Below are 21,735 nucleotides of genomic sequence, written 5' to 3'. Positions count from 1 at the left end.
CTTCATACGTGGTTCAGTAAGGTACTAGATATATTGCTAACCGCAAACTGAGATGGAGGTTGTTGGACCGGACAGACTTTGGTGATTTTCCCCCAAAGATCTTGCCTTCCCCCCTTCTGTTTTGCTGAAAACGTTTTTATTGGCCTTAGGACATCCGATTGGCAAATTTATTGTACTTATAAGTCTTATTAAAGTGGTACTGCATGTACCCATGGCCTGTAAATTAAGTTCTACTAGCGGGGCTACCCACTTAAGTAGCTATTTTAAAAAGTCTCAGGCCTGCCATTGTAGGCTGCGTGCAGTTTTGCCCCATGAATCTCTTCTAAATTCACATGCTGTGGATATTCTGCCATTTAGTGGTTGGATCCAGAACCCCCTACTTATTTTAACCCTTTTGTCTTTTTTTTTTTTTTTAAACAAGATACCTCAAGAGCTAGACTATTAAACTCCTTTTTGTGTGGCTAAGCCTTCAGATTGTATTTCTGCCATGGGGCTTGGAGGTGCCTGCTATGCTGCAGAAGGAACAAAGGGAAGTAGACCCCCAGGACCTAACAACAATAACATGGGTGGTAAGAATAAATATTACTTGAGGAACGCCTCCTAATTTCGGTTGTTCGGGATGTCTGTTCACTTTCTACCTGCCATAATTACTTTTTAAATTACTCAGTATTTTGCATGACGGAGTAAATATCTCCGACAATGCTCTCTGCAGCCCTTGAGCAACAATTCATATTTGTTTCTGCCTATTGCAAGTGCAGTATTTGTAGTATGTCTGCATAGAAAACTATGTGCCAGAGCAGCATAGCTGTTGCTGTAACAGAGATTAACGATCATCTAGCGAAGGTAACCGTTTATAATTCATTGCATTTGTTCATCTTCTGATGTTTATTGGGCCAGTGGCAGTGTCTATAAAGCGCGGTTTAATGGCATTCTAGAGTTGACTGACTTTGTAAAAGTGGAATGTTTAAAATTAGGGTTGAATGTTGTTTAGAGTTAAGTAGCTTCGGCTTTTCTAGTACTTTAATTATGTTGGCTGGCATCCGTGTGCTGGTTGCCCCAGACAGTCTTATCTAAAAGGAATGCAACCCTGCTCGGTTGAGAGACAGGAGGCACAGGAACACTTTAAAAACAGAAAGCAGTTTCAAGCTATGCCAGAGTAGGAACTCTGAAGTAGTTCAACGGGCCACGTGTTTTCGTATTAAAAGCCTGCTGCTATGTTCTTCAATAACGTGTTGATTGATGCTGAACCTGCAAGCTACTAGCAACTACCTACAAGCAGTGGAAGAATAGGCATCGTCTGTTTTTATACCGAGACAAAAAAATCAGTTCTGAACTAGATTCTACCCGACATTTATATGTCATTCTATGTGTAAATGGATGTAGTCATTGTACACTGCATCATATGTACTTATATAAATACGTAAATATACATGTACACATGTATATTCAGTTTCCTTTTCTGACAACAGTAAGGGAAGAGGTACTTCATGTAAGCAGTAAAGTAAAACGAAGGGCTTCTGTCCGTTTTGCTCCCCTCTTCCATTGCAGACTGCCTTGTTGCAAACTCGGACACTTTGGGATGCAGAACACATTCCTTTGTGTCCATACTGGTATAAAAACATATTTAACTGACAAGTAAAGTGCCATGGACCGTTGTTACACAGAATGTCTTAATAACAGAGACAGATCTTCTACCTGCATTTTTAGAAGAATAGCTTTGCAATTCTGGCTGAAACTAACACTAGCCCTTTACAGTTCTTAAACTCAAAACAAATGACACAAGTTGAGAGCATGCACAACTTTAAATAAGGCTCAAGGCAATTGTGGTTTGCAATTGTGCTAGACCGGGCCACCTGATCTGCTCGGAGAGAAGGGGAGCCTGTGCTATCACCCGCATAACTAGAGTTCACAATGCACAGCTGACGTGGGGTTCCTTGTTTTATTAGTTGTTTACTGATCATGTCTTTGGTGCGTGTTGTACTTATTTCTTTTTTATGCACTTTCTTCCTCTCACAACAGCCTGGGTTTTAAGGGCACAGGCCGATCAGCCTGTGTTTTTGGAATATTTCATTCTGAGCAGCTCATGTTTTTGTTTCTCACTATTAGGGTACTATGGTACTGCTTAGAAATGGCACACAAACCCAAAATCCTCCCTGTCTATCAGGAGCGAAGGGACTGAGCTGGCCCTTGGTTTCAATCGCTTTCAGAAACAGCTCCGATGGGGAAAGGAGCTTTAACAAACACAATCCCCATAATCCGTAAATATCGCCTTTCATATGGGCTTATTACAGTAGCTGCTAGTTCTGATCAGCCTAATTCATGTTCTTCGCAGCGGGCACATTAACCCTCTGTGTCACCTTATAATTAGTTCAAGCTTCCACTAGAGAAAAGTACGTTCTCTCTCCAGAAATAACATTGATCCCCAGAGTTATTTTTAACATTTGAAGATTGAATGCAGTGTGACAGCTGAACCTAGAAAAAACATATTTTTCGTGTATGCTAACAAGACAATTGTTGGTTTCCAAAGCTAAAAATATAAAGCTTATGGCTTCGCTAAAATAAATCATCCTTCTGTGTAGAGTAACAGCTGGATCTAAAAAAGGCACACTTATTATGCTAGCAGTGCTTAATTTGAGCAGGTTTGTTCCGATGCAGGCCACAAACAATTTTTGTTAAAGGGCTTTCAGTTATTTTTCTGCCTCACTGATTTACTTTGGGCAAAATAAAGATAAATTTTTTAGAAATGCAGACTTTAACATCTGAAAATGTCCTTTCACTCCTAACTATAAACAAGCTGCCAGGCTGGAAGTTTAAACAGCAAGATGTTATCATGTTGTAGAAAACCTTTTTGAACACAAGCACATGAGTCACTCTCTACTCATAAACACTGTGAAATACAGCAAATTAATGTAAAAAAGACTGCTGGGCAGGCAAGAGTTTAACGTGAAAAACAAAAACACAGAGCAGAAACATTAGCATGTGTTCGTGAGAGGCCAGCATCACCCAGATGAAAGAGTGTAAATGGCTGGCTGGCTGGCTTGCTCTGTAGACAGTGATGTTATCAGATGCTATAAAACTTTGTGGAGTGAATCACACTTAGTGTAAATTGCAGCCAAACACCACGTGAGACACACCAGTAAAACAACATGTAAACATAAATATTAAAAGACACAATTGTATTAATATGCAGTCATTGGCTTTTAAAAAATATTTATTTTCTGTGTGGCCAATGTGATCCGTGGTTCGACTGTAGTTTTTAAGTGGAAATCGTGTATTTTGTTAAGTGCATATTTGCCTTCAGTAAACACAACGTTAGCATACTTCAATTAAGCTTTGCCCAATTAAACGCTGCTAAATAGCAACATTTTTATTTTTTGCTGCAGATAGAGGAAGAAGGTACATGGATGTGCTTTAGTTTTATGCAGGGCCACTAGAATTATATGGCAGGAAAAGGCAAAATTCTGAGGCAGCAATGACCAGTTTGTGGCAAGAAAAGTCCGGTTATAAATTTACAATGCCAGTAGCTCTAACTTGAGAAAATAAGAGACCTATTGCATTGCAAATGCTTGTTACTATTGCAAGGCCTACCTGTCCCATAGGATATGACTGGGGTCACCTCATTAAATGTAATAAGTTATGACTGTTGTCAGGGAGCTGGTATAAATGCAGTGTTTACTCTCAAATTGTGATTTAAAACCCTCCTTGAAGGTAAAGTTGAATTCTGATGGGTACAACTCCCTGTGGATTCCTCACCTTATAATTCACCCATGCGCCAGCATCCGACTGAAAATCTTCTTCCCAGCTCTCAACGTCGATGAGGACGTTACAGTTGCACGGCTCCACACGACTCCGTCTGACGTCACCGTGCCAATAAAAGGTCCTCGCTGGCGTGCTGACGTCAGTTCCCTTTTTTCCGTGCCTTTGACGCTAACTGTTTTCTCCTAGCTCTCGCTACTGTTGGAGGTGTTCTATCTTGTTGCTAGTTTCTGTCCAGTTTCTAGTTACAATGTCTCCTCCTAGGAAGTTGGGATTCAAGCCATGTCGAGCGTGCGGGTGTCGCATGTCGGTTACTGACCCTCATGACGATTGCCTTTGGTGTCTGAGCTCTAAGCATGACGTCGAGGAGTGTCTCTTGCCATAGCATGAATACTAAGGCTTTGAAGGAAAGAGAGGCTAAACTCTTTGGCCAAGGCGAAGAAGGGGCATAAGAGCCATCGTAGATCCTCTTCCCATGCTTCTTCGAAGAGACATAAGAAACGTCGTTGTCATGACTCTCGGCATCATTTGGCTCTGAGACAGTCAAGAACAAGGTCTCCATCTCATAGGCGCCGTGCGACTTGGGAGGTGAGTCAGACGGTGACTCCACAGCCTCAGAGCCCTGAGGCTAATCCAGCGCTGTCAGTCTTTGAGGTAGTGGCACCTCCGGGCAGTCCTCGATTTTCACCTGCTGCTCATGATTCCAATGTTCAGTAAGCACAGGTGCAATGTGGAGATCAGTGGTATCTGCCTTCCCGGCTCCGGGAGCGGATCCTGCGGCATTTTTTAATGCCATGTTCTCGATGTTCAACGCGATGGCCCCTGCTGGTGCACCGGCTGGTCCCATGGATCCGTTGGCATTTACGTTGGGCACCCCCTGCTCCATACAAGGCAACAGCTTTTATGCCATTCAATCTGGCTTAGGGTGCTGGACCGGCGCCGATGACGTCACCTTGAGGCCCTGTGATTCCCATGACATTGTCTTCCAGGCCTATGGTGTTGATTTCATCGGCCCGTCAGACGACGCAGATGGTGGAAACGCAAGTGTACTCTGCGCCGTTGTGATCCGTTCCGTCGCTGCATCCGAGTGATGGATTTGACCGAAGCCAACCTTCCTCTCCTGTTCCGTGTCATGTGTTGAAGCCAGTGTCATCGACGTCGGCCAATTCTATGTCGACGCCAAGGTTAGAGGTCACGCAGAAAGGCCTTGAGACTCTTAGAAGAGGAAGAGTACCAAAGGCAGTTGTTGGAGGAGGGGGAGATTGTGGAGCCCTTGGGAGAATATCAAGGGCTGGATTTGGCCAGTGGGCTTGACACTTCCCTGGAATGGGACTTGTCTTCACCGGGGGAGTTCACGGAGGAGGCAGCCTCCTTTCACACAGTGATTAGGAAGGCGGCAGATTTTTTAGATCTTCCATTGCCTTCTGCAGATGTTAAGACAAACATTTTAACGGAGGTCCTGCATCTTTCTTCAATTTCTGCGGATCCTTTGCTTCCATTCAACGATGCTCTTACGGAGCCCATATTAGAGCATTGGAGGAAGCCTGTGTCGTCACCTGCTGTGAATAGATCTGTAGCACGAAGATACAGAGTGGCGCCTGGAGATCCTGGGCTTTTATCAAAACATCCTATCCCGCCCAGAGAGTCTGGTTGTTCAGGCCTCTTGCTCTACACGGTCTGCTCCTGGCTCCTTCCCTGTGATTCCATCAGACAGGGAATCCAAAAGGATGGAGCAATCCGCAAAGAAGACTTTCTCTTCTTGCAGCATGGCTCTCAAGGCTGCAAATGCTACCTGTGTTCTGGGTAGATACGTCCACGCGCTGATGGACTCCACAAAGGCTACGGTTTCTGACCTGCCGTAGGATGTACAGAATCGGATGCTCAGGCTGCGGCAAAACAAATAATCCAGTCTGGTCTTGATTCCACGGGCTCGGTGGCCAGGGCAATGGGTACATCTATTGCTACCAGAAGGCACGCTTGGTTGTTGTCCTCTGGGTTTTCTTCAGATGTACAGACTACTTTATTGGATTTGCCCTTTGATGGAGAGAAACTGTTTGGTGATAAAGCAGACTCTGCCCTAGAGCGCTTTAAAGATAGTCGGGCCACGGTGAAGTCTTTGGGTCTGCAAGCCTCTTCTGTTACCCCTTTCAGGTCTTTTCGGAGGTTCAGGGAGTTTGGGCGTGGAGCCGTATACCGTGGGAGGCCCGAGTCCACGGTCCAGCAGCCTACCAGTCTACCATATCGATCCTTTAGAGGGTGTGGGAGGGTTCGGACAAGAGGGGCCCCCCAGCAGCACCCTGCATCATCCTCTTCCTCCGGAGGACAACAGCCCTAGTTTTCTCCCCTTTATCGACCACACTTCTCCTGTAGGGGGAGGATTACGTATTTTTCTCCACGAGTGGGAGTTAGTTACATCAGACTCATGGAGTCTAAACATTGTGAGAAAAGGATATGCTCACCCTTTTCAGGAGTTTCCTCCTCCCATCCCTCCCCGTCCCTAGTTTTGCTCAGAAGACCATCTCCTGTTGTTGCAGCAGGAGGTTCAGATCCTATTGTCAAAAGGTGCAGTGGAGTTGGTTCCAGAGCAGGAAAGGGGTCAGGGTTGTTATTCAAGATACTTCCTGATCCCCAAGAAGGACGGTCGTTTGAGACCAATTCTAGACCTGAGATTCAGAATTTCTTCCTTAAACAGGAAAAATTCAAGATGCTGACTCTGGCAAAGGTACTTCTGGCGTTGAACAGAGAGGATTGGATGGTGTCTGTCGACTTGAAGGATGCTTACTTTCATATCCCTATACTCAAGTCGCACAGGAAGTATCTCCGGTTTGTGGTAGGGTCTCAACACTACCAGTTGGCGGTCCTTCCGTTTGGTCTTACTTCAGCACCTCCAGTCTTCACGAAGGTGATGGCAGTGGTAGCAGCAACTCTCTGAAGGAAGGGGGTATCGGGATTCCTTTACCTGGAAGATTGGTTAATCAAAGCCAAGTCTCCAGAGCTTGTGTTGCATCACTTGCAGATGACAACTCAGTTGCTGTTCAGTCTGGGTTTTTTGATAAATGTACCCAAGTCTCACCTGGAGCCCTCTCAATGCCTCCTGTTCATAGGGGCAGTACTGGATACTGCATTGAATCAGGCCTATCCTCCGCCTCAGCGGACTCGGGACATTCAGGCGTTGATTCCAATGTTCAAAATGGAGGGGTGGTTCCAGTCCTCAAGGTCTTACGTCTGCTCGGTCTGTTCACTTCTTGCATTCTGTTGGTCACTCATGCACGTTGGCACATGAAGGCTCTTCAGTGGTGCCTCCGCAGGCAGTGGTTTCAGCACAAAGGGGATCTCGAGGAGTCGATAATCTCCAGAGATGCTACAGCGGAGTTACGATGGTAAGCTGTGGACAGCAACCTTTCTCCGGGAAGGCCGTTTTCACTGCCGCCTTCTGTGGCCACAGTCATGACGGATGCTTCCACTCTAGGGTAGGGAGCTCATCTGGGGGACCTGGAGATCAAGGGTCGTTGGTCTCCAGTGGAACACACTTTTCATATAAATCTGTTGGAATTGCAGGCGGTACGTTTGGCTCTCAAGGCCTTCCTCCCGTCCCTTTGTTGTCAGTCAGTTCAGGTCCTGACGGACAACACTACCGCGATGTGGTATATAATCAAGCAGGGATGCGTAGGGTCGTATCTTCTCTGCAGAGAAGCTCTGTGTCTCTGGTCCTGGCTTCAGGACCATCGGATTTGCTTGATAGTGAATCATCTGGGTGGAGTGCTCAACGTGCGTGCGGACTCTCTGTCGACATTTTCCGGCCGATCCAGAGTGGCGTCTCCATCCAGATCTCGTCCTGCACATCTTCCAGCTGTAGGGTTCTCCAGTGATAGATCTGTTTGCCACTCTGGAGAACAAGCACTGCCCGTTATTCTGCAACCTCCAGTATCCGGTGCAAGAAGCTTTGGGGAATGCGTTTCAGATCTCGTGTTGCAACCAGTTGCTTTACGCATTTCGCCCCATACCCTTGATTCCTCGGGTTCTGAGGAAGATTTGCCAAGATCGGGCTCAGGTCATTTTAATAGCCCCGGATTGGCAGAGAACGGTGTGGTTCACGGACCTTCTCCAACTCTCGCTGTGCCCTCCGCTCTGTCTCCCTCTCATGGCAGACCTCCTCTCGCAGTCGCAGGGGCAGGTTGTACACCTCCACCTCCAGAGCCTGCACCTTCATGCCTGGAGACTGAATGGGGCAACCTGAGTCCCTTTTCTCTCCCGCCAGGCAACACTCCACTAAGACCGTTTATGCCGGCAGGTGGGCAAAATTGGTGGATTGGTGTGGAGAAAGACAAATTGATCCTATGAAGGCCCACATCTCCGATCTTTTATTATTTGCTTTAGATTTAGCAAAGAAGGGTTGTGCAGTGGCTACAGTTAAGGGTTATTTAGCTGCTCTGTCAGCCTTTTTCTGCCTACCGGATCAGCCCTCATTGTTTAAATGTCCTATTGTGATTAGGTTTCTGAAGGGTTTAGTTAATAGGTTTCCTCCCACTCTTTGGGACCTAAATCTTGTTTTAACCTTTTTAATGGGGTCACCTTTTGAGCCCATGCACTCTTGCCCGTTAAGGTTTCTGGTGCTTAAAACAGTTTTTCTCATTGCTATAACCTCAACCAGGCGGGTTAGTGAGCTTCAAGCTCCTTCTGTTAAACCCCCCCTTTACCTTGTTTTTCCTAGATAGTGGTGTTGAAAACTAGGGCGGCTTTCCTGCCAAACGTTGTCACTCCTTTTCATATAGGGCGGAGCATTACCCTTCCATATTTTTACCCTCCTCCTCACCCCTCGAAGGAAGAAGAGAGGCTCCACCATTTGGACTCTAAAAGGGCGTCTAGTTTTTATATTGAAAGGACGAAGGACTTCCGCCTGGAGGACCAGTTGTTCGTGGGGTATATTGGACAGAGGAAGGGCAGAGCAGTTCATAAAAGAACAATCTCCAGGTGGGTCATTCTTTGTATCAGGATTTGCTACCCATTGGCAAAGAAAGTTCCCCTGAGGGTATCAGAGCCCATTCCATCAGGGCTAAGTCCGCTACTTCGGCCCTGGCAAGAGGGGTTCCAGTGGTGGATATTTGCAAGGCAGTAACTTGGGCGTCCCTCCACACCTTCGCAAAGCATTACTGCTTGGACTCTGAGGGACGTCCATTTTGTACGATCTGTGTTGCAGGATTTCTTGGTGTAATCAGACAGGCACCCATCTCAGAGTGCAGTACTACTTTGGGACTCTATTATAAGTTGAGGAATCCACAGGTAGTTGTATCTATCAGAAGAACAAGTTACTTACCTTCGGTGATGCTATTTCTGGTGGATACAATAGCTACCTGTGGATTCCTCACAAAGACAAGGTGACGTCAGATGGATTCGCCTGGAGCCGTGCAATTGTGACGTCCTCGTCGACGTGTAGAGCTGGGAAGAAGATTTTCGCCGGATGCTGGCGCATGGGTGAATTCATAAGGTAAGGAATCCACAGGTAGCTATTGTATCCACCAGAAAAAGCTTTACCGTAGGTAAGTAACTTGTTCTTTTAGGTCGCAGTTCTGAATATACCACTTTTTGTAAGTTGGCATTTCCTTGTCCTAACCATTTCGTGCCTGTGTCCTGGGTCATGCCATTAGGTGTAGCTGGCATCTTGCCTTTGTGTATTCCTCCCAGGCTACGACACAAAAGGGGGGTACTAGATGTTGGCAGGATGAGCCATCCTGTTAGGATGAGGTTAGTGGAGCTGTGCACAGCTCCATTGACATTTCAAAGGAGTGACCTCAGCACACTCCAAAGGACATCACACTAGCCTTTTGTCATCCTGGGCCTGGGCCCAGTGTATGGAAGAAGGATATTCCAGGACCATCTGTTGTGCGGGAGAGATGGGGGCATGGTGGAAGGGGCTTGGTAGCACTGAGGCGTTTCTTCCACTTTAAAGGTAGCAGGTATGAAAATAGAACTCTCTGACCCACTCTTCAGTACACTCTTGGAACTGTGGATACGACAGAATGACTGCCCTGCTCCCAGAGAACTACCCTGCTTCTTGAGGCTTGCCCTGCTCTATGTGAAGTAAGACTGGACCGGCTCCCTCCATCCTAGGCAGTGACTCCAAAGTTCTGCTGACTGACCTCCTGTTCTGAGCTGTAGGGACACAACAAGCTCCAGAGGCCTCCCCGCAACCTCCTAGCTGACCTGCTGCAACTGGACCTTCCTGACCTCGGCTGGTCTCTGCTGGAGTGAGTCCCTGATTCCCCAGAAGGCACCTCCCCAGATCCTGGGCCCTTGAATGGCATTAAAGTGGACATATCCTGAAGATTTGGGCTCTTCGCAGCTGCGAATGGGCTGTTTGCACCGAGATCTCACCACCCACGACCGCTGCCAGTGAAAAGCTCCATTGAACCCAACTCTTTACACTACAGCAACTGTCAGCGACGACAGGCAAGGCGAGAATTGCTTCAGCATCAATAGCCTGCGGTGACTGCCAACTCGAAGCTCTAGCAACAGCCGTCCATGACACCCAATATGATCTTCACATAACAGTGATGACTGCCCGCAGTGCCCAGCCTGATGTTCGTGCTCCAGTGACGATTATCTGTGACGTGCTTGTTGCATTCTCCTCCACCGTGTACCGGACTCTGTGCCCCAGTCTTTGAGAAGGTAACTTTTTCAGCAGCCTAACCTGATCCCTGTATTTGGCCCATGCTCCATCGAGGTTGGTGTGGACTTCTGACTTCCCCCTGGTTGAGCACGACCAGATAACAAGCGGTGCTTTGTGCTTTTGGGTGCTATACGTACCTAAAACGTTGAAATTGTCTAACCCTGGTTCTTCTGATTAGGTTTTGTCATTTTGGTATCAAATAATGTATTAACTTTTACTCTGTTTTTCTAAATTAATGTGGGATTTTTATTTTGTTGTGTTTTCACTTTATTACTGTTAAAGTGCTGTATAAATACTTTACACATTGCTTCTAAATGAAGCCTGACTGCTTTTGTGAAGGCTACCAGAGGCTTAAGCATTGGTTTATTAAGTGACTGTTGTGGTTCACCCTGACAGGGATTGTGATTGTTGCTTGAAAAGGGTTTTCTCCCTCAGCCCCCACCAAAGCCCCAATTTAAAAATCCAATTTCTCACAGGTGGAAAATCCTTTAGGGTCCTTGACCCTAAATTGTGGAATCATCTTCTTCTCTGTACTAGGAAAAAAATAAGAAGAGCCTGAACACTTGTTTGAAAGATCAAGAGTTAGAGATGTTTTCATAGCTTAAAGCGCCCTTGCTTCATTGAGCCAAGGGATATCTTTTGGGGGTGTACATAAATGCTTTATAAATATGTATTTTTGTAGGTAGGTATGTTTGAACCTGTAACCACAGGGTCAAGCACAGGTTTGTGATATAGCTGCATTAGTCCACTGAGCCACCATACCTGGCTATAGGTAGAATACATATACATGATAATTGCATTAATCAGGCGCCCCTCTGGATTCGCATTTGCACCGCTTGTTTCTTGGTATTAAATATGTACACACAAGGGATAGAGGCGGCCTGGCACTTCCCTGATGTGAAGCACATAAACCATGCAGGCTGCTGATTTTGTACTTTAATGTAATGGATCTTTTAATGTAATAATTCAGCCATGTTACACCATTTAGCTGCTCACACAGAAAATTGCGCATCCATCTCAGGTTACTTTCAAGAAGACTTGTAAACACCAGTTTAACCAGTAAAAAAAAAGAAATTTGTTCTAATGGATGGGCCGGGTCTTCCAGGCCCACTCAAACATGACCTTTGGCCCTCTCAGTCACAGCAGAAGAGGCCACCGAGAGAGCACCCTTTTAAGTGCTTCCTCCATGTTGAAGGCCAAACGTTGTGATTTTTTTCCCCCACTTTCCTTTAGTTATTAGGGGTTTGCCTGCCAGTGATCCAGAAGTTGTAAGTGGCACCTGGGCCCAGGGTATAAACGGCCTTCTGCGCCTCAGTTATGGCTGTTTCTCTATTGGGGGGGGGGGGGGGGGGTTGAGAGCGTTAATGTAGCTGTCTGTTGAATGCGTGCCTTATATATACTGTAGAATGGGACATGCATTATACAAGTGGTCCTCTTTTGTAATTCAATAGTGCCCCTGGGGCTCTCTGTATTAAATGCCCCAGAAGGTTACCTCTTTGACTGCAGTTACCAGTTTTTCAATTGGCAGGCATGAAAAACTCTCAGGGATCAAGAATACTGCTTTCTTTTGTTCCAAATGTGTTGCTGGTTTTTAAACTTTTTTAATCAATGAAAGCAAAAGAATGACATGAAAATAAACAGTTATAAAGATCACAGTGTGCAAGGAAATAGGTGTTGGGAAAATTGCAAGGAGTAAATAGCCAGTCTTCCTAGTGCTAAGGTGCAGAGGCTTGAGTGTGGTTACAGGGACCTCATTAAACATGAACCACTATTACAATCTGCTTGGCATCCAGGTGCTTTAATTAAAGTCTGGCCTGCTAGAAATTGAGGGTTGGGCCTGGATGGGCCCATCCAGATATAAATAAATTCTTGGAACAGGGCTTGGTAAACATGCCATCAGTTCCTTCATTCCTACGTGACAAACCGTGGGCCCACCAGTGCTGGCTAATTAATAGTTGTAACCTCTCGTTTTTGTTTTAATGTGGAAATTTACATAGCATAGGACCATCTACATATGTTTGCGAAGAGCACAGAAGATAGGAGTCTGGCATGTCTTGTTAGAGAGGGCAGATCACGATGTGCCTGTTTGTTGAAGGTAGATTTGAGTCTGTCCATGGGGAGATGGCGAGAGTGTTTTGACGAGGAGACGATGGAGAGAGGCCACTGAAGCAGAGAGACGATATGATGTAGGTGTTTATACTACAAGATGTTTTTTAATCAGGTTGATAATGGATAGAGGTTTCAACGAATGCCAGCTGGAGATTGTGCAAGGTGGAAAGTGGGGCTGTTTCTGAAGTCTTGATTATTTCTGAGTGTTCAGTTTGCTGGTTACTGTCTGTTGACTTTCGTACAATATGCCTGCTGGCTGAGTGGGTTGATGTATCATTCCAGGGCTGGACTGGCCGCAGTGGGCATCAAGCATTTTCCCGGGAGGCTTGAAGGGTGGGGGCTGGTTTTGCAGCGGTTCTGCGGTATCGGCCTCCAGCAACAAAAGCAACAGTGCTTCACACTTGCAGCTCCCCAGCCCCTAACTCTTCACTGCTCCCTTCACCCCATGGGGGCTGGTGTGACAAAATTGCCAGGGCTGCTTTGGGTTCCTAGTCCGACCCTGATTCAATCCCTGTCTCATAGTGCACTTACTCTCTGTGTTATAGTGTTGAAGGAGAGTTCAGTTTTGTTGTTGTCATCCATGCTGTTTTGAATGGACAGTAGTATTCATTGTGCTGTGTTTTGCTCCTTCATATTTTACATTTCTTAATGTTTTTTGTGGTTAGATTTTGTGTGTGCCATAGTATTTTGCACAGTGTCTAACTCTGGGTATTTCTGTACATTAAGAGTTTGATCATGAAAACCATTGTGTTGAGCATGTCTAGCAGTGTTGATGTTGTCTTTGTGGATGGGTGTTATTTTGAATGGAATGGTGTGATGGTCATTCCGTCTAGTGGAGAAGGTGGTTCTTTGTAAGTTAGATATTCGTAGAGGTACAGTAGAGATGATGACATTTTGTTTCATTTACGTAGGAGGTGATTTTCATGAATTTAATGACTTTAAGTGCTTTGTTTATAACCTTAGCTATGCTGCCACCTGAGATCTTAACGTCAGTGAAGTAGATGTGCAAGTTCTTGGTCGAGTGACTCAGTGAGGCAGGTTCAGTGAACTGGTTGTGGACTTTTTCTGGCAGTATCATGTTTGGTGCATAATTGTGCAGACCTTGCTAGATGTTCCCCACATTTCTGTAATACAGCAGGCATTGCTGGACATGGCAAGCATGCTCCCGTAGTGGCGTGAACTTTCAGGATTACGCGGCCAAAGGCGGGACGGTAGGGCTCTGCTTGAAGGCCCTGGCAGAGACTCCAATGGGTAAGTATATGACTGATGTAAGCTAGGTAGGTCCGACTAAAATGAAAGTTGTGTGGGCGGCTGAGCGAGTAACAGGCAGGAGGACGCCTACAGGCAGGACGGTAGAATGTGAGGTAAACATTGAGGGGAGGGTCCGGGGTGGGGGCCCTGGAAATTCAAAAGGGGATGTTGCCCAGACTCTCCACTGATTTTGGTTTGCACAGTCTGTATCTTTTCAAAGAAGAAGCTGTATTTTCAGATATACTGTAAATGCCTTGCATCTAACTGCACTTTCTAGACCTCTTGTCCTAATCATTCAACCCGTTTCTTGTTTTCCAGCCCGCCACCATCTGGACATGGAAAGGCAACGGGGTGTAAGTTGTTTGCATTGATTTACTACTACTTTTCACTCCTTGCCGTCTCTCGCTTTAGATTTTCTTCAAGTTGTCAGTTGGGATCCTCAGTTCTGGGCCATGTCAAGGGCAGTTTTAGAGCTTGAGCCAACCACAAGTCAGACTTTACACATTTGTATTCATGTGTCGCAGTGGCATATTAAATTTTTCCTGACGCTAATAAAAGCTTGTGATACTCACATCTCATATTTAAATGTCATGTAATTCATCGGGCAATCCGTTCTCAGGAGGAAACTCGTGTGACTTACTGTATTTATTTTTTTATCAAGCTTTCAGGCCCCAGAGGGACCTACTGTTTTACACAGCTTATTTTATGCTTTTCTTTCTACCGGTGTGTTACCAACTACCAGTAGTGTATTTTTACACCTTAAGCCAAATCGACCGAGCGTTGTTAACCAGATCGCCCCGCTAGTGGCTAAAATTTCTACAGGGAGGTCGAAGTGCATATATTCCATTCTAAAGCTCCTCCTGCAGAGGAGAACGGCTCCTGTTACCCAGACCACACGTTTGACACCTTAAACCAGTGGAAAGTGTCCATGTTGCGCTTTTTACCCATCAATCGACAAAACGCGAACTTTCGTCCTCCAGTCAGCTCGTGATACACAGACTGCTAATTCAGTTCCTTGGTCCAATTAAGGGAACAAATGATGTACCGGGTCTCCAAACGTTTCTCTAAAAAGAGCTAATTGTGTGCTTTTAAAATACTCCTGAGCTACTCATAATATTACAGAAGTAATAGTAGCCACATCAGACAGGATTATATAAATTTCCACTGTGTGCAACATTACCAGCAGCGATCACATCTGTGCATCATTCACAGTTGCCAGTGGTAATGAAAAACATGCTTTGTCAGTGTGCAATGCCTGTACATAGGTAACACACAACAACCATAGCTGCAAAGCTCCTACCATAAAAGTTAATAACAGTAGTAATAGTCTCCCCAACACTGTTTGATTTTTGACTCAAAAATAAGCTTTAAATATATTTTGGAAAGCCAGCCATTGTTCTCCAAGTATCAACTTATGAATTCTTAACATGTATTCATTTTCATCTTGAACACGTGTTTTTCAAATTTGGTGTAAATATATTAACTCAATCATCATACAAAAGCTTCTAATTTATTTCACTGAGCTGCACACAGGAGAGTTACTTGGAGGTAGCTGGAGAGCAACCTGTTGTTCATAAGCTACTCGTTGAGAAACTTGTGATCTACAGATGAGTAACCTTCTTCGTCATCAGCAAGGAGTTCATAGTATGTAGTCATGTTTGATTTTCCCTTTTCCTGGAGTGCCAGTGCCATTAGATTACACGCATCGCATATATATCACCTTCAGCCACTGAAGGGAGTTCATGATCACACAACATCTTATTGTGCCCTCTTGGGTCTCGCCTTTCCAGCTGGTTAAAAATGGCCACTGCTGGCTTCCATAACTGGGAAAATGACCTCAGAAGCGGATGCTGCCACTTTGTTTCAATATCCTTTAATGGAATTTTAAAGAAAGAACGGAAATAAAGTACACAGTATTGAAGACAGGTGTGGCCTCATTCTGCAGTTTCCAACTTCGCTAACTTGCCAAAATCGGCTCTCACTGGAGGATGGGTGAACAGTAGTTAAAACACTCATTGAGTCTAGGCTCTGTATTCCTGTGTCTGACCAAAGCTTGTTTACACCCCCATTGGATCCAAAAGTAATCATCCAGGTTAAACCTATCAGCCCCCTTTCTCACACACTGCTCCTACCACAGCTACTTTGGAAACCACTAGCATTCTAGATTCACTTCAGAGCGTTGAGTTTTGCCCATTATACCACTCATGCTCCCTAGCCACCAGTGGTGGTTCCTCCACTGTGGAGGAGGAGTGTCACCCCTTCCCCGCAGCAACCACTACAAACCCTTTAAAAATGAAAGGATAATAAACTAAGTTTTAGCCAAGTCCAGGTTAAAACTATACATCAGACACCTAGAAAGGGGGAGGGGGAATTGAAACACAATGTGTTAAAATTGAAGAGTGTCTTCTTAGCCCCAAAACCCTTACATAAGGAGGTAGGCTATTCATAAATAGCAAAACAACTACTGGGAGTGAAAAACAAGGAAATGGAAAGGCTACGTGGATAGGCAAATGCCTTGCATGAGGGAGAGCCTAACTAGAAATAGTGAAGAGAATCTTTCAGTAGTGTGACACACCACACGTACTTAGCAACTTGAGAATGCAAAATGCCAAAGCTTTGCATTCAGGCACCCACACAACTGGTCACTAGCAAATGGCCTATTGAAACAATGGTCAAGTAAACTTGAACACATTTTCCCCCAATCCTGTTAATTCCACCAATGCTAGAGAAGTGCAAGAAAGCACCCATGACTCTAATCCTGATAGCACCCCAATCAGCCAGGCAAACATTCTTCTCCAACCTTGTGGAGAAGGTACAAGACAGATGTTGGAAAATGGGTTACAGTTTGGGGGGATGGGGTGTGAAACCCTAGTCAACACCATTCACTATCTGTCACGGTGAAACACAAGCACACCCCAAATTAATCTGTGCTTAACTCACTGGTAGCTTGGCACAAATCAATCAGGCTTAACTTAAAGGCAATGTGTAAAATATTTATTATCACTTCAAACAGGAGCAGAGTGAAAACACAACACAAGAAAAATCCCACACCAATTTCGTAAAATGTAGTAAATTGTTGGAGACAAAAATCAGATCAGTAGAATCAGAGATATGCAATTTCAAAGTTTTAAGTAAAAATAGTGCATAGAAGCAAAAAGCTCCAACTGTGGTTATCTGGTTGAGCCAGACGGGGACACAGTCACAAGTTCAGGATAACATTCATGGAGCTCGGGCCTGATACAAGGACCCAGTTAGGCCCGCTGACCAAAATACCATAAATCCTGGTCTGCAGAGTGCTCAGAGATCCCTCGTCGAGATTACTTCATGCAGGGGCAGTTCTGAGATGCTGCGATGCGAAGTCCTGCGTTGCACACTGGTGGTTCGGAAGAACCTGCAGGGCTGCAGTGCTGGGTCCTAGCTTGTCGTAGAGGATGATGTTGATGAGGGACTTGCGTTCAGAAAGCCTGCATCATTGATGTTGCACAGTGGCAGTTCTGAGGAAACAACGGGCTACATTGTGAGATTTCGCATCAGGATTACATTGTGCTACTGTGATTCCAATGCAGCTACGAAGAGATGCCTTATGTTGTGTTGGTTAACTATGCAGACCACATCTGAGCTGGCAGAGCACCTTCAGGCCCACTTCCCAGGGTCCAGGTCTGGGGTGGCATCACTTTGGGGGGGCTGGAAGTAGAACTCACAGCAGACAAAGTTCAAGTTATGGATTCAGGGTAGTTCGAGCCTTTTATGCCTCTAAAGCTCTGATCAGAAGTTTAGCCAACTAGCCCTTGGAGTCACTATGGTAGTCCTAAGTTCAAGATGCAGGTCCAGTCCTTCACTGAGGTAGCAGGATAAGAGAGTGGCAGTCCTTCTTTCCAGTTCTCTCTCGACATCTGGAAGGCTCAGAGGACTGCTGTGCTGCTCTGAAAGAACTACTCACCTACCTTTGAACCAAACCACCCTTGGGATTTCAGGAGAAAGCTCAAGATCTGGCTCTTTGAAGACTAACCCTTCCACCTGCAGCATAATCTCACAGTGCCCGGCTACCCCCCAGGGTGATAAGTGGAAATACATAAATCGATTTGGGGATTTTGGATTGGATTGTACTGAAGAGTTGGGTTTCAGGGTCAAATATTTATATCTGGTGCTCACTGTGAAGCAGGCAAAGGTTCTGGAGTTTTCCATCCCCAGAGGTGCTTGGAATTTCCTTCCTACCTGCCCTGGCCCCAGTTTGTCTGGGGTCACAGTAGACTAGTGTCAAACTCTTTGAGCAAATGCTCAAGCACAGCCTGTGTGATACGCTAGTGTAGGAGATGACATCTCCTCCCCCTTATCAAGTCAGAGATGGCCCATCCTGCCAACAACTATGCTCCTTTGTCTCCCTGTCTGAGAGCAGTGTACATAGATCAACTGCCCGCTACACTTAGGCATGTGGCCCAGGAAGCAGGCTGCAGGCATCAAATGGGTAGGAGAGGAAAATGCTAACTTTCTAAAGGTGGTATTTTCCGAATTGTGACTTAAATGTGGACTTTACCATTAAAGAGGGTTTTAAATTCAAATACTTTAGACTCCAAGCTCTATATTTCTGCGATGTTGTGTCTTCATGACAACCAAGCTCTGCCATTACCTGCATTTTTCCAGCAATCAAAATCACAAGCTGAAAGGGCCGATCCGTTGGTTGTCAGAAGGACAAAAACAATCCTCTTTGTTAGTGGCATAGAGTGCTATAGATTGACATGCCATGCATACTCCTGCCATCTTGTCTTGGGCTTGGACATGTACAATTCTTTTTGTTGGAAGAAGTCTTTTCAAGTCACAAGGTGTGGTGACTCCACCTTTTATAGACAATGCTCATGGGCATCCGCTCTATAGTTAAATTGTTTTTCTCCGCTGCCTGGTCCAGACGTGTCTACTGGAGCTCCAGTTCAACGCCACACATTCTCACCGGGCCCTAAACACCATATCTTGTTGGTCCAAACAATCCCACTGTTAGTCAGTCTCCACCGTTGGGTGTTGTTTCGACTCTCCCAGTCAAGCAAATCTCCACTACGGGACTCTACCTCTCACGACTCCCATCGGTTCAGCAGCTGAGAATACCATGAGGGTACACACTTCTTTTCAGTTCTGGCCAACTTGCTAAATTTCCAAGGATGGATTTGCACGAAGTCTGTAACTTGTCTCTGTCTCTGGATCATTGGGAAGAATCCTGCATGGTGTGTCTTGTGTTCTACAAGGAAACAACGCTTCAGTACCGAAGGGCATAATGCTACCTTTGCTTCAATGACACAGAGGACGCCCTCAACATTTTCGGTGAAGGGGAGAAGCCCTACAACAGCCACGTAAGTCTGGCACTAAAATCGAAGAGGCATTTTCATTGGAGGATCCCTACACAGAGTCTGATGTTGAGACTATAGGGCCCGAGGTCAGCATCAGTTACCAAGGACCACAGTGAGTAGCACTATCTCCCATCGTTTGGAGGTACCAGCCTCGAGCTCCTGTGCCTCATCTGATGGTTCCTGGCTGCCACTGCCTCATAGCCATGGTGGGTACGAACTACCAAACCGGACCCCACGTCCTCAATACCTTCAGCATCGATGTCCTCTTTGACGCCTCGCCTCTCGAACACTGCTTTGGGGCCAAATTCAAAGACACCCTCTTGGGCCGTACTCCCAGTCGAAATGTTCGGAGCCAAGATCCAACTTGTTGCATTCTGGCCACCAACCTTCTTCAACTCCATCGAGGCCATCATTGGAGGAAAGCAACCAACTCATCCTACAATGGCTTCAGGAATGTCTCTGTGGCAGAAAGCAGAGGATTCACATACAACCAGGCACGGGCTGGAGTATGACCGAGCCTGTCTAGCCACCCAAGGACTACTTCCCTCACAGGAGGAGACTTACTTTCAAGGAGGATTTCAACCCTCTTTTGGAGCCGACGCCCAAAAAGTCTCTGCACCACGACAAAGGCACCTTTCTATTAATACCTGGTCTTACTAACCCTCCTCTTTCTCTTCCTCCTTCTCATACTCCTCCCATGTTGATGGGTGTGCTAAAACCTCTGGGGATATCTTCAAGGGTCTCTCAGCCAGGAAGAGGGCTAACTCGCAGGGTACAGGAGATGCCCCGACACACACAGACACACCCACTCCCACCCCCACCACCAGGAGAGCAAGTAAATAGATGACGCTGGCAAGCGTGTTGTTGGGCAGTCTGCCACTCAGTGGCCCATTGCTAATCCCATTGGCTTGCTCTCTTGGTATGATTGAGCCCTTGGGATCAGATGGAGGATCTTATCCAACATCTTTCAGAACAATACCGCAATCAGTGTCATGAGTTGGTGGAGGAGGGGAAAAAATCTCCAACACCCACATTCGCTGCGCTCTGGATGCTGCAGACATAGCTGCGTTGCGGCATTATTTCTAGCCTTCTATGGCTGCAAAACAGTGACTCTCCTTCTTTACCCTGACCAACACCTGTTGGGGGCAGACTACAGGGGTTCCTGCCCCTGTGGGGGCAATTACCTCCGACCAGTGGGTTATAGACATTATACAGGAGAGGGGGTATTGTTTGGAACTTACTTTAACACCACCCAACAATCCTCCACATAACCACAAGTTATCCACAGAACATCAACATCGGCTCCAAGAAGAGGTTCTTGCACTACTTGCCAAAAGGGGCCATAGAGCCAGTGCCACCATTACATCATGGCAGAGGGTTGTACTCCCTGTACTTATTCATTCCCAAGAAAGATGGCTTCCCCAGGACTATACTCATCCTCCGACCCCACAACAGAAACATCCTGTCGAAGCATTTCCACATAGTCACCTTCAGGATGTCGTCCCTCTGTTGCGGAAATGCAACTTTGACTGCCCTTGACTTGAAGGACACTTACTTCAATATTCCCAAACACTCCGCCCATCGAATTTTTCTGCAGTTTGTGGTGAGTGGACAACATTATCAGTTTAAGGTGCTGCCTTTTGTCACAGCAATCCCCAGAGTCTTCACCAAATGTCTAGCTGTGGTAGCTGCTCACCTCAGGCGGTTTGGCATCCACATGTTCCCTTACCTCAACGACTGATTGATCAAGAGAATCATGCAGCAGCAGTGTCTGGTGCACACACAAACAACCATATACCTTCTTCACAAGCTTGGCATCACTTTAAATATAGCTAAATCTCACCTTCAGCCCCGCTAGGTACAACTGTTCCTCGGGTACACTAGACTCAACAGTGGGGAAGACTTACCCAAGAATGCCCAGAGTCAACCCTTTCCAAACTCTGCAACCTTTTTTTTTTTTTTTTTGGTCAGAACAGTAATGTATTTCTTAGGCATGATAGCATCCTGCACAGCAATAGTGCCACATGCAAGGTTAAACATGCATCCCTTTTAGCTGTGCCTGGCAGCATAGTGGTCTCAGGCGGAGGGTCTATGGGAGGATCTAGTATTGATTTGGGGAAGTACACATTTCTCTCTGGCCTGGTGGAATGCCAACAACCAGTTACAGGGACGGTCCTTTCTAGACTCAGTTCTGCAGGAGACCATCACTGTGGACTCCTCATTCTCCAGCAGGGGAGCGCAGCTGCAAGATCACACAATCTAGGGCTTTTTGGACACCCATGCACCAGGACCTCCTCATCAACCACCTAGAATTGCTGGCTATTCAGTTTGCTCTTTATGTATTCTTTCCAGTCATTAGCAACAAGGGCGTGTTAGTCCGCACGGACAACACCATGGCTACGTTTCACCTTCAAAAGCAAGGGGGCATGCATTGCCCCAACTATCTGCTCTAGTCCAGGCCATCTGGAGGTGGACAATACATCAAAAGCTGCAGTTGGTCATACAGTATGTTCTGGGTCTGGACAATGACTTAGCCAACCTGCTTAGCAGAATGTATTAACAAGTCCACGAGTGGGAACTCCACCCCCAGACCCTACTCATTTACTTCTAGCAGTG

The 21,735-nt window shown here is 46.0% G+C and overlaps 1 protein-coding gene across 1 annotated transcript in view; it reads left to right on the top strand.

Annotated features, from left to right (window-relative positions):
• The window catches only part of LPCAT4 (lysophosphatidylcholine acyltransferase 4), a 536,940-nt gene that overhangs the window by 307,597 nt on the left and 207,608 nt on the right, over nucleotides 1-21,735 (top strand). The window contains exon 7 of the mRNA XM_069238305.1: nucleotides 14,102-14,136. Within this exon, the coding sequence (XP_069094406.1) occupies nucleotides 14,102-14,136 (35 nt within the window). The remainder of the gene's footprint in view (nucleotides 1-14,101; nucleotides 14,137-21,735) is intronic.

The sequence above is a fragment of the Pleurodeles waltl genome, chromosome 6 (genome assembly GCF_031143425.1).
Source record: "Pleurodeles waltl isolate 20211129_DDA chromosome 6, aPleWal1.hap1.20221129, whole genome shotgun sequence".
NCBI classification, from domain to species: domain Eukaryota; kingdom Metazoa; phylum Chordata; class Amphibia; order Caudata; family Salamandridae; genus Pleurodeles; species Pleurodeles waltl.
The sequence above is the reverse complement of the archived record's forward strand: the minus strand, read 5'-3'. Positions and strand labels throughout refer to the sequence as shown.